Genomic DNA, 13516 nt, shown 5'->3' on the forward strand with positions numbered 1-13516 from the left:
CGTAGAATTTCAAACTTCAAAGTTTTGACTTTTGTCTTTTGTAAATTGCAAGCAGTGGTTTGCCGTTTGCAATTTGCAACGTGAAAGTAAAATTTTTTGGTGGTGGTCTACTCTAGTAGATTTGAGTCTGAAAAACGGTGAAACTAATTCAGTAATTACAGCTATCAATTAAAGGGTAAACATGCCAAAGAAAAAGACGGGACAGCGTAAAAAAGCTGAAAAGCAAAAGCTACGGCAAAAGGAAATTCGTAATGCAAGAGGGCAAATTGACTTAGCTCAACATCCTTGCAATCTTCCCATGGAATGCGATAAGTGCCAAAAGTAAATGTTTTATCATTCAATAGTTACGTTGATCATGTGCTGTTTGCCTGATTTTACATGTTAATTGTTTTATAGGAAACAGAAAAGTCGGGCTTTCTGTTATTTCTGTTCAGCCCTGCAGCGCTTGCCTGTGTGCGCACAATGCGGGAAGGTGAAATGTATGTTGAAGTCCGGTGACTGCGTGGTGCGCCACCCGGGCGTCTACACCACTGGCATGGGGATGGTGGTCAGTAGCATTTGTTTTAATATTTAGAAATCTCGGTGTTTTCGTCTTGTTGCGATTAGATGTTTTGAAACAACTCGCAATACAAATTTTTGATTACAGGGTGCAATCTGTGACTTTTGCGAGGCATGGGTGTGCCACGGAAGGAAGTGCTTACAATCCCACGCATGCACTTGCCCTCTAGCTGATGCTGTCTGCATTGAGTGTGAAAGAGGTATACATTTATAAGAACTCATTCTTTACACAATGTATTTTGTAATTTTTTTTATTAAAATGTTAAAATTGTCTAAGGTGTGTGGGAGCATGGTGGCCGAGTGTTCCGCTGCTGCTTCTGCCAGGGTTTCCTCTGTGAAGATGATCAATTTGAGCACCAAGCCTCCTGTCAAGTGTTGGAATCTGAAACATATAAATGTAAGTTGGAAAGAGAAAGACATAAGGGGCCGTTCATAAAATACGTTCGCATACAAGGGGGGGAGAGGGGTGTTCGCGAGTGTGACAAGATGTGACAAGGGGGGACAGGGGGTCTATGGCAGCGTGACGTTCGCCGTTCATTAAAATTTTTTACTGATTTTATTCGTTCTCTCGGCTTTTTTTTTCCTATAATCTAGTCGTTAGTGTTATTTTAATTTAATTTCTTTAGTTTACTCCTCTTTTAATGAACTATATAGACCAAAAAGTAGTGTCCGACCGAACTTTCGGTTTCGGTTTCGGTTTCGGCCGAGTTTCGGCCAAAAATCAAGTTTCGGCCGCAGTTTCGGTTTCGGCCAAAATCGGCCGAAACTTTTGCCGAAACCGAAACTTATTTTGCAAGTTCAATGAACTTAGCTCACACACGTTCACGCTCGCCTACGCTTTGACGGACGCTGTCAAAGCGTTGGTTGACCTACGCTGGTGGAAACAATTTTTGATTATCTATGTTGAGATTGGAACTGCACAGTGGAACTGGGTGTAATAGTTAATAATTATTATTTTTATATCAGAGGTACCTAAAAGAGACTTATTATTCTCTAAGTACAAATACCAATCCAAAGTATTAAAGACTCTTTAATAAAGAGAAAGATCTCAAAATTCCAAAACTTAGTATTTAAAGTAACAGTAACAATTACTGAGTTGATTTAGATGACTGATTTTACTGAGAACTTAATTTGAAAAAATAATAAAAATTAAAATTGTTATTATTAATATTTTAAAAATATTATTTTTTTAAATAAATGATAACAACAAATTTAATATACTGTGTTTTCATTTCATGCCCTAATTAAGGCAAAATAATAGGTAAAATGCAACAAAGTTCAGTATTTTTAGAAATTTCATACTTGACCACGTGAGTTTCGGTTTCGGTTTCGGTTTCGGCCGAAACTGAAGCCACGGCCGAACATTCGGTTTCGGTTTCGGTTTCGGCCTAGAAACCAGTTTCGGTCGGACACTACCAAAAAGTTGTATTAAGTTGGTTTAAATGTATTTCACTTAAATAAAAAGAAAAACCATAAACATGATCATGTTTCTGTATGTTGCAGGTCAGTCTTGCAATCGCCTGGGGCAGTACTCGTGCCTGCGCTGCAAGACGTGCTTCTGCGAGGAGCACGTGCGGCGGCGCGGCGCCAAGCCGACCCGCGGCGCGCCGCCCTGCCCGCGCTGCGCCTACTCGCTGCACGTCACCTCAGACCTGGCCATGTCCAGTATGTTACAGCTTCTATTATCTAAGTAGATACAGACTGTTCATTGATGCTCTATCGTTTAAAATGTATTATTACATATTATATAATACTAGCTTTCCGCCCGCGGCTTCGCCCGCTTTGACTAAAACCTAATAAATTATATACTAAAACCATCCCCTTGATCTTTTAACAAAAACAGCATCAAAATCCGTTTCATAGTTTAAAAGATTTAAGCATACATAGGGACAGAGAAAGCGACTTTGTTTTATACTACGTAGTGATTCTGTCATATAGCCTAGGTTTTACTACTTTTACTTTACTAAAATTACAAATTAAAAAAAGTGTAGTTTTTTACAATTGAAAAAAAAAATGGAAAGAGTTGGTTATGGTAAATTTATGATTGTACTTGCAGCGCGCTCGCATCGCTACGGGCGGCAGGGCACGGCAGCACCTGAAGATGACGACTATGGCGACTACTCCTCCTATGGCCAGACAGGTGTGCATTTTTTTAGAAATGGAAAAAAATTAAATATCTTGTACAACATTGATGATATTTAGCTTAAATTTTTTTTCCAAGCTATTTATTTAATCTTATTATAGCACCCACACCTTTAAACTTAAGGAAGAAATACTTTTTACAATGCAATATTTAATTTATAAATGTCTTCTAATTTATCAATATTTAAACATTTCAGCTGATTATGATAACGAGGAAGGCGGCGACTACTCGTACTCCGAGTCGGATGATGACGATGATGAAGAGGAGAGCGAGGAAAGCTCTGACGAGGAGTCAAAGGAACCCGCTAAGACATCCGATGGTGGTGCTTCGACAGCTGATGGCAAATCTTAATTATATCCTCCACACTTTGTAGCAATGATGTTTATATTAAATGTATTTTAATATCAACCCTATGTTATTATTTTTACGATTTAAATTCATTTGAGATTTTTCTTGTTTTTGGATGTCTAATTTCGAAAAGATAAAGAATCTTTTAATAATATCTTAATCTATTTCCAACTATACTATAACTACAAACATACTTAATATACTCTTATTATTTACAAACAGTGTACTTAATCCTACATCAAAAAATAAAAATCATACATCGTGTGATAGATATTATGACAGCAATTTTCATAGCTATATTGTAATCAAATTGTAATTAATAATAATTATATAGAGGCTAGGGTAGTTAAACCTTATTGTAGAATATTTATTTTCATTCATCTCATGAAAACTTATGATCTAAGCATGAAAATCATATTTAATGACTTGAAAAAGGTTTTTTTATTAGTAAGCTATTTTGTTGTTGGTAACACAGATTGATATAGGTTGGTAACATTCTATTATGACAGTTCGCCCGATTCGTATTTCGTCACAATGACAGCTACGCGTCAATAGTACAAGTCTGAAGTCTGAACATTGAGCATCGCTCTGTGAACAATGTTCTGAAACTAAAATACTGTGTTCGCTTTTTTTATCAACTTTACTGTAGCTTAGTTAAATTTTGATAAGAGAATTTTAAGAAACGTGCGGTGTCGTGTTTTCGTAGTGGGTGTTTGTGGAGCAATGTTGTTTAAGTTAAGGTGAAAGTGATATCGCAGCGCAGTGAGGACGAAGGTACAAGGATGGGCGTGGGTCTGCAGCCGCTGGAGTTCACCGAGTGCCTGCAGGACAGCCCGCACTTCCGCGAGAACCTGCAGAGGCACGAGAAGGAGCTCGAGCGCACCAGCCAGCAGATCAAGCGACTCATCAAGGAGGTCAAGGATGTCGTCCAGGCGGCCAAACGTGAGTTCGACGCTTCCAAGTTATACACGAAAATTATCGTGTGCAACTTATCTCATAAGTTAGCTAGTAGAAATAATTATTTATGACCTCGAAACCAAAATGTGCAGTTAACACATTGTTTTTAATATAATATATTATACTCTGTGAGACATTTTTTATTAATAAAATCACAAATATATTGACTAATTTCCTAGGAATGTCAATTATATCATGAAAGTATCTCACATGAATTAAGTAAATAATTGTATTCAGTATTGTGGTGATTGGTTGATTGCAGTGCAACTGACAAGTGCACACAATGCTGCCCTTGCTGTGCTTGACATTATGTAACCTTGGAGCACACAAGTGGGTTATTTGCTATTGAAAGTATCATGTAATTCCCACAATGACTGCTCACAGACTGAACCCTGCCCCTGTCTTTGTGTTTATTGTTATCAACAAACAATATATTAGTTATACATGAAAATATATATTTTTCTGAGTCATTTGTGATGGATTGTTTAAATCAAAATACATGCTATGATTTAGATGTAAAAAGTTTTGTCCAAATGAAATAAATCTCAATAAATCATGAAAAGAATGTGCTGCACGCATCAGCTGCTTGTCAGTGATTCACCCAGACATCAGTGCTAATGGTCCAATGTGTGCCAATGACTTTCTTAATTAACTAATAAGTGCAATTGTCTTTGCATTCAACAGTTAACACCTATGAGTTAATATTTTTAATCTGATACAATATGGTATCTGATACAAAATATCTTTTTTAGTATGAAGGACATAAAAATAATGATGCTTTGAAATGAAAAATAAATTGTATTACAGCTATAAATTCTCAGAATGGTTTTTAAAACCAGTATCTTTTGCAAAAGGTCATAGAATTGCATAAAAGTTATTGATTGCATCATGAATTAATTATTTAATGGCACCAGCAAAAGTGAATATTGAACAGTCTAGCAGAGTACACGATAAAACAGTTATAAAACAGTGGTGTGAGTGAGCCAGATTTGACAGTGTGTTGTGTGAGAATGAGTCACATCTGCCCGTCTGGCCATAACTGACACCAACGCCTCTCTTATATTAGGTAATGCTTATCGCTCCTACATAAGTATACTACACACTAGTTCAAAGTTATTTATACTTGTTACATATTTTATATAATTATATGCTAATTTATAGTAAACACAGCAACTATCTACATAATATGTAAACATTTTTATTGCTCTTAACATGAATGGATTGGCTTTTAATTATGTTAGATTATATTGACTACATATAGCTATGTATAATTTACTATTCATGATTAGCTTACCGTGTTATGTCAGATTGATTCGTCATTTAAATTTAAAAATATTTAAAACTAGCGGTCCGCCCCGGCTTCGCCCGTGGAACATATTTACGTTTTCTCTACATAAAAACCATCCTCGGACTTTAAGGAATAAAATAAAAAAAGAATTATCGAAATCGGTTCAGCCGTTCTCGAGTTATGCGCTTACCAACACATTTTGCGATTCATTTTTATATATAAGAAGAAGATAATACTTGAAATATACAAAAGAAAAAGAGTTGTTAAAAGAAATTACTACCTAAAAAATCACCCACTAATAGTAAGGAAATATAAAATTTTACTCTAGCCTACAATAAATTTGAATGCAATTTTTAGTAATTTTCGTAGTAGATATTGCATTAATTTTTTTTATCCTGAAGGTATTTAAAAAAAATGTGTGCGTGTACTAGTGTACACCGTTTAAGAAGTGAAACTTATTTATGACCTTATTTTTCAAAAAATAATTAACTATATGCAACTTTACAGAAATAAGTCGAATCACGCGTGGTAGGGATTATAAAAAGATGGCGCGTAACGGAAAAATGTCACGCGTAACGAAAAAATGTTACACTCAATTTTTTTCCAACTCTGATATAGAAGTTTCACTTCAAAAAAAAAAAGGGTTTTCAAATGTAATAATTTTTTTCAACGTAATTGTAATTATGATTGAGAAATGTTATGGTGATAAGGTGTTGATAAGATGCTGATAACATATCAGTCTTCAAGGTAGGTTACACTTATGTACACACAATTTGCTGTAATAATGTTCGTTTTATGTCTGACTGAGGGCTTAAATATTGTACCCAACTTTACAGAACACTTGATAGTGCCAACATCATAAAGAATGTACACCTTAAATTCAACTAGATTAAAGAAATTATATTAGATTTTATAGATTTTACAATAGAAATAATATTTCACAATAAATAACCTAAGTAGACCTACTTAGGTTATTTGTTGAATTCATTCATATTCATAACTTTAACCTAAACCAGTCACTTCTAGTATCATATTGCATAACCAGCACTTTATCAAAGGAATGGAAAATGTCAACGAAACATCCCTTTCGTCAGCATTTTGAACATGAAAAACATTCAATTTTAAATTATGTTAAAATTTTCATCAAATAATTGTGCATGAATTTGTTGTTAAGTATATTTAAGTTTATCACTTTTAAGCACAAAAAACTGGTCTCACAAACACACTTGTTCTTTTAAACTGAATGAATTCTCCCATACATTTTTTTAAAATAAGTACATTGTACTTATAGGGATATTAACTAGGGTAAATGCATCTTAACCTGCAATAATTACTTTACTGCTCATAAATCTGTAAGTAACTAGATTAATGTTTATTATTTTCTCTTCCCCTAATTATCGGTTAGGGCGCGATAACGTAACGTTTATGTATAATATTAGTAAAAGAGGATAAATTGAAGTAGGATAGATAAATAAGATATTGTGTCGCAGGTCTGGGCGCGGCGCAGCTGGCGCTGGCGAGCAGCATGGAGCAGTTCGAGTTCGCGTGCATCGGCGCGTCCATGACGGAGGACGAGCGCGTCATCAGCCACTCGCTGCAGCACTTCGCGCACCTCATCCGCACCATCGAGGACGAGCGCGACCGCATGGTGAGCGAACCTGGCGCCTGCCCTTGTCCCTAGTCCCTACACACTGCTCCGTGCCTCTGCAACACGCATCGGGGACACGACCGGACTAATTAGCTCCATTAGCAACTGGCTATTAGCACCTGTAGTGACAAGTTATGTTGAAATCATGCTAATCTATGAAAACATTCGAACTGCAACTCGTATTTATGTATATTTATTAAGTTTAGAATGGAAACCCTCGAGATAATTCAAAGATATACATTCGTTTATGATTTTATATTCGCCATTCGTAGATATGATTTTCGATAAAAGCCATTAATGATTATCGATATAGGTTTATCGATAGTAGGTCAAATGTATCGATGTAGCGAGCGCAATCAGCGTCTGGTCGGGCGGCGGTGGAAAGTGGCGCTTGCAATTAGCCGCGCGCACCCGCCCGCCGCGCCCGTCCCGCGCAGGGCCCGCGCGGGAAACGGCAGTCGGCACTAATGAGATTTGTTTATGTGGGAAAATGTGATTATTTTAAACGTCGCCAAGTAATTGAATCGAACTTTCGAAACTTATTTAAGGGGAGATTTGCATGAAAGTTAGTTAAATGTCAAGCGCGATATACTATGTTTAGTTATCTGCGTTAGAGCCATAGAATACTTATAATTTGTGTTTCTATTTCGCTAGGAAACTGGAAAGCCTGTATCAAACAACTTGCAGAAAACAAAAAACACTACTTTCTTTAACTCTCGCATGAGAATACAAACTTATTCTGGAAAAAATAATAATAATTTACACTTTGTTTTGGGCTATGCCGTAAAAAGGAGGACAAATTGACCATAAAGACACTTTCGCTTTCATAATGTTTGTATTAGTAAAGCATAAACACATAAACAAATTCAAATACTTTGATATGAATTATTTTTTTAAAGATTTGTACCAGAATATGGCATTGGCACAATTTATGTAGATTATTAAATTGTTAAGTTGGTAGGTATTATAATATTATAGGTAGTTAGGTACCATAGAAAATGACAAAAAAAAAAACAAGATGAAAACTACGTGTAGTTATTTACATGATCAAAAGAAAAATTAAGTATTTCGATATGCGGGAAAAAGTCAACGGAATATTGCCCGTTATACATATTTTGACCTATTACATTGGTAGGTCTTTATTTACGAAAAAGTTTATAAAAAAAAATCCGCTGGAATGTCAGCAATCAGAAGGTCATCCGCTCTAAAAGGTTGTTATAGTTGTAAAAGTGTGACAAAGTGTTCACGCCAAAGGCCCTGCAACCTTGCACGATTCCCACGACCTTCCGGCGGGAGCACTTTCGCTGGTCGTGCCGTGCCGCGCCGCGCATACGAATGCTCTGCGCCGCGTATGGCAGCACACAATACTTCTCGCTAGCATGAGGACAGCAAACGCATATGGAAGGGTCGAAAATGAAAGTGTTTACAACTTCATTGGAAACCTAGAAACTTATATTGATTTTCATATTGCTTGTGCCGCACCTGCGGTTTGTATTGACAGCAATCCGGTAGCCGGTCTGCTAAATATATATCTGTTAACTATAATCTAGTTAAATACTCTTAAAACACGAACCATTCTGCTTGGTTACTAATTAATGGGCATCTAAAAAATAACAGAAGTGTCGCTTCTCTGTTAATATATTAATTGTAAAAACAGGAAATTGAATAGATTACGAGGCGGAAAACTCACGAATTAAAAGGGACTAGGGCGCCAAATTGATCGCGCTCGTTAGTTTGCGCATCCGGCCCGCCACGCCACCGCTCTGCTATTCGTCTCTCATCACCGCTTTATCTTACTTTGCACTGTTTATATCCGAACTATTATTGAACCTGTATATAAGTGTAGTAAGTATGTAACCTCTTGACGAAAATCGCTTGTTTAAAAAACCCCGTAGCCATGAACTATTGTTTATATCATAATCTTGTTAACCGAAAGTCTTAGAGCTATTACGCACTGTCGACCAGTCGCTGGCGACTCAGTCGCCGGCGACTGTGACTTACTATAGTTTAAATAGGGGCTTGCGCACTTAGTCGTCAGTCGTCTAGGAGTAAGTCCAGTCGCCGGCGACTGGTCGACAGTGCGTAATAGCTCTTAATAGGTATGTAGATCACGGCGCGGCGTCGAAAAATTTATCGTAGTACATGTACCGTATATGCTTTTAAACTACCTACGATTTTATTTATCTGATCCACATTTATTGCTACAGTAACAGTTTCATAAACATGTACTTTAAAGGGCTAGTCTTAGCGCGAGCTGAGCACGTGCGATTTCAATTTAAACGTGACCTGATTGCGACATGTAAACTTTTAAATAGTGAATTTGACAAGAAATATAATACATATTTAAATAATTTACAATTATTGTCTGAGTCAATATAGAGTAGGGAATAACTAGTAAGAGACGTTACAATACCCTTACTTTAGTTAAAAAGAAAGCAACATCAGCTACATCTGTCTAACATGTGTAAAGCTTTGTAAATAAGTAATGTCAACGATTGGCTCAATGGTCTTAACTTTTTTATTTTAATTAGAAAGTGTAGTACAATCTCACACTATAGAGCAGCATCCTCCCGAGGCTCGGAACTCGGATCTTGATTAGATAACGGTGTACGTAACTCACGTCGTAATCTTACTTCATTTGGAGTCATTGCGGAACATTTTACAAGTTGATGATATTGTATTTAGACATTTAGAATCCTTATCGTTATATGTATTTGGATAAGCAGACTGCTAATTACAGGATATGGTTTTGCGTAAGTATACCTACTCCATAGTCTATACACAGGTATCTATCTAATTGATTTTATTATAAGTGTTTAAACCGTCCTGCATTGCATTATGTTATTTTATTTAGTTATGTAAATTGATTAATCTAATCACCTGATTCTAAACTTATTGTTGTCATGATAAATAAAACCCGATTACGTTGAACTCCGTACCCGAGTTGAATGAGAATAGGAACCTATATTAGTATCAATAAAGCATCGTTATGGCCGGCGCATTAATTGAGCGCACACGGCTAAGTAGCGGCGCGTGCCGTACGTGCCCCGCGCTTGCGTCACCGGCTTACACGCTACCGGCTTGTCCCGTGTGTCTGTGTGTCTGTGTGCTGCGTACCTTCTCATGTAAATGTATGATGAGCAAGCAATAGTACAATTCGTAATCACATTGGCGATTCATTGTAATTTCATAGTGAACTTTTTATAAAAGAGCGTGGAAAATTCGAACATAACATATATTTGACATTTGTATTTGTACATTGTTCTTGTTTCTGTGTCACGTTCGCTCTATTATTGACTTTAGCGAGAGACCTCAAATAGAGCCTTGTCCTTTGTTTGAACTTATCTACAGCACACATAAGTGCTCATTGCGTGACCTTCATATTGATGACAAACAACACGTTTTGTGTTCAATATACAAGTCGAAAATGCAAATTGATTGCAATGCAAAACGGTTTTGCTTTAATTGTATTTTATCTTTAAATCGCTAAGCATATTATTCAGACTGTTTTATTGAATAAGGATTTATGTAAATTCATATTCATGTTCACCTTCGATTACATAAAAATATGAGTAGGTAATCAATGACAATAAACTCGGTTCTATACGGTATCCGGTCTATGGTATAAATAATGCTGTTTTTATAATAATATTATGCTATTAATAATTATGGATGCGGGTGTCGATGCTGAGCTGCAATACAGTCCACAACGCGGTGCGTGACGGAATGTCATTATCATTCATTACAACTATTTATTATTCATTCGCGTATCATTATATAAATAGTTGTCAAACAAAACCTGCGCTTGCAAAATACCTCGGTAGAAACTTGCGTCCGCGCTGCCTGCTTAGTGTGGAAATATAGTCTCTGTTATATCGAAACACACTGCCACTACAGCGCTGCCAATGTTCCTGGACGTTGCAGCATATGCTGAGCTGCCTCCTTTTTGTCAGGGTCGTATGACACACCTTAATAAATGTAGTTATAATTCTATTTTTTTTTGTACGTGTTTTTCATGTTATTAATTTAAGTATTTGCTTCTTTTATTGTAACTATTTCTTATTGCGGTGTTTTCTTATTTAACTTGTACGGTTTTATGTTTTATGTCTATGTATGTGTGTGTGTTGTGCTGTCTCTGATAAATAAATGTTTCTTTCTTTCTTTTCTTTCTTTCAAACAAAAAATCAATATATGAAGTAAAAAAACGTTGTGTGGTTTTATGAAACCACGGTAAAAGTGAAACTTAGGCACAAAATTATCGTATTTGTACGATAATTATCGTAGGTATTGTTCGACCGTCACGCGACATGCGCTACACAGACCAAAAAGTTTGAGACGATGTAATAAAAGTTTCACTTTAATATCTTATTTAAATAGCCAGAAACGAACACTTGTGACTTTTTAAACACTCTCCAAACATCACCCTTATGCAACTGCTCACATTGCACCAATCCCTATCTTCCTAACTTGTATAGCTCATAATAATATAATCTGCTTGAAATTTGTAAATAAGCCAAATAAAATATGTGTACAACTTACAAGGATAATAATTGATAAAGACAACTTATGCTACAAATGTGTAATTGTTTATTAATGCTCGATGTGGCGGGTTGCAGCCTGCAGGGGAGCCGCTAATTGTTTTAGTCACATGAGCTGTTATCAGCCTCCCGGCGGATGCGCACCTCGCCACGACCAGCGCTGCTATCAGCGCGATACTGCGAAAACTTACATTTTGCTAACAATACATTTCATATCAGAAATTTGCCAACATGTAGTAAAGATATTACTGACTCAGTAACGAGTAATCAGTCGATACGTGTATCATGAAGGCATCTAAATGTTTTTAATTGATTCGTTGCTATCACATCGCACACAAATACCTAACCAAATATGTAAGTATGGCGTAGATATCAATATACAAGTGGACATTTCGTTGACAAGTAAAAGTGATAGATTAGGTGACAAGGTGTCGTATGTAGATGTGCGCGGTAGCAGCTGCAGCGGGAGCGGTGGTATCATCGAAGGCGGTGACTCACCGTCTTACAATCAATTGCTCCAATTAAGTTCGGGTGTGCGTTACCCAGGCAAAATGTTTTGCTTTAGAGAGATGAGACTTAAACAAATAATTAGTGTATCATGAGGAGCAATTTGTTTACTAATAGCAAAATTTGTTTGAATTGTAGTTTTTAAGTTATTTAAGAAAAACAAATTTTGCTGGAGTAACGTTTGAAACGTTACCCAGGCAAAATCGTCTTTCAAAAATTAGTTTCAGCACGGAACCAAATACATGAATAGATAGCTTTTGTTGCGTAGTAAATGTTTATAAATAGCAAAATTTGTGTGTGGTATAGTTCTTTAGTTATTTAAGATTTTGCTGCGGTAACGTTTTGGGATTTCCCAGATCTCGAAAACGGCTCAACGCAGAAGTTTGAAAAAAATACCAATAAAAGACCTCAATTTGCTCAGAGGAATAAACCTATAGAGTTCTTATATTGAGACAGAACAAAATACATATTTTCTAATCTACTTACTCTTAGTCAATAACAGCATAAGTCAGATTGAGATAGCGATAGAGTATCTGCACTGTCTTCAAACGTAGCGCGCCGGCAGTCAGTTTGTTTTCCAACCAGCTGGTGGGCTCAGTGCGTCAAGTGTTTTTAACGAAATATTTAGAAAATATAAAGTGTATAGTGTTTCTTTTTATTTGTCAGTGTGCTAAAATGACTATTGTATGTTTAGCTACCGGCTATTACTAGTCGAATGGGAGTTTTGGATGAAAACAATGAAAAAATATCTTTCCATCGGTAAGTGATTTTCAGCAAATTGATAAATATTTATGTTCTAACCCTATTTGAAGGTTATATCAAGCGCTTTTTTATAAGTTTATGTTGTAACTGTAACATTTACCCACTTTATGGGGTTGTGGAATACAAAAGAATTAAATAATTTTTAAAAAATGTCACAATATTATCAAGTTTGGCATTTTGTTTACCACCGTAGTGTTGTAACACATCTAGCGTATATTATCGATTTATGACAAAAAATCTATTTCATATTAACGTTGATTTATTTATTTTGTTTCTTATATCAGATTTATATGTAGTTGTTGTAGCAAATAATTGATGTATATTTTCTACAGCAGGAAAATAAAAAATACCACGTGGTTGTTTTATTTTACTTATCTGTTTAGTTTGTTGTTTCTCTTTTAGATTATTAATAAATTCATTTTGTTTTAGATTTCCAGAGCTAAATAAGAAATGGGTATAAAACATGAGACGTGTAGATTGGACGCCGTCGAAATTTGCTAGATTGTGTTCACTGCATTTCGAGCCTGCGTGTTATCAAGATGGATACTCTAGAAGAATTGTGCAATCTTACACTTACGTTTGTTTTTGTTCCTTTAGATAATAAATACATTTGTGTGTGAGTGAATTTTTATTTGGAAATTTTTTACACATTTACTTTAAATGTAATGTACTATGTGAAAATTAAACGGTTGATTAAATGACAGTTCTCATAGATGAGAAACTACTATTGAAATACATACTTAATATACATGCGTTTTCAAAGAAAA

At 35.8% G+C, this 13516-nt stretch overlaps 2 protein-coding genes across 2 annotated transcripts in view; both read left to right on the plus strand.

The window, feature by feature from the left end:
* Positions 1–50: 50 nt before the first annotated feature.
* Noa36 (zinc finger protein 330 homolog Noa36) lies at positions 51–3109 on the plus strand. Its single transcript, XM_090116779.1, has 7 exons — positions 51–321; positions 397–547; positions 647–758; positions 836–955; positions 2062–2223; positions 2615–2698; positions 2898–3109. The coding sequence occupies exons 1-7, from the start codon at positions 182–184 to the stop codon at positions 3050–3052; spliced, it is 924 nt and encodes a 307-aa protein (XP_089972905.1). The 5' UTR covers positions 51–181; the 3' UTR covers positions 3053–3109.
* A 468-nt stretch (positions 3110–3577) lies between these two features.
* The window catches only part of Graf (GTPase regulator associated with FAK), a 38652-nt gene continuing 28713 nt past the window's right edge, over positions 3578–13516 (plus strand). The window contains exons 1-2 of the mRNA XM_090116668.1: positions 3578–3991; positions 6785–6942. Of these exons, the coding sequence (XP_089972794.1) occupies positions 3832–3991; positions 6785–6942 (318 nt within the window). The 5' untranslated portion in view covers positions 3578–3831. The remainder of the gene's footprint in view (positions 3992–6784; positions 6943–13516) is intronic.

This window comes from Colias eurytheme, chromosome 26 (assembly GCF_061535395.1).
Source record: "Colias eurytheme isolate Ceu_HAF_F1 chromosome 26, ilColEury1 Martin Lab GWU primary, whole genome shotgun sequence".
NCBI lineage: Eukaryota > Metazoa > Arthropoda > Insecta > Lepidoptera > Pieridae > Colias > Colias eurytheme.

Excerpts from the sequence above, each read along its gene's own strand:
- Noa36 (XM_090116779.1), top strand. The coding sequence starts at position 182 with ATGCCAAAGAAAAAGACGGGACAGCGTAAAAAAGCTGAAAAGCAAAAG. Across the intron at positions 759-835 it reads CTGCATTGAGTGTGAAAGAG|GTGTGTGGGAGCATGGTGGC; the intron begins GTATACATTTAT and ends AAATTGTCTAAG. Across the intron at positions 2,699-2,897 it reads CTCCTCCTATGGCCAGACAG|CTGATTATGATAACGAGGAA; the intron begins GTGTGCATTTTT and ends TAAACATTTCAG.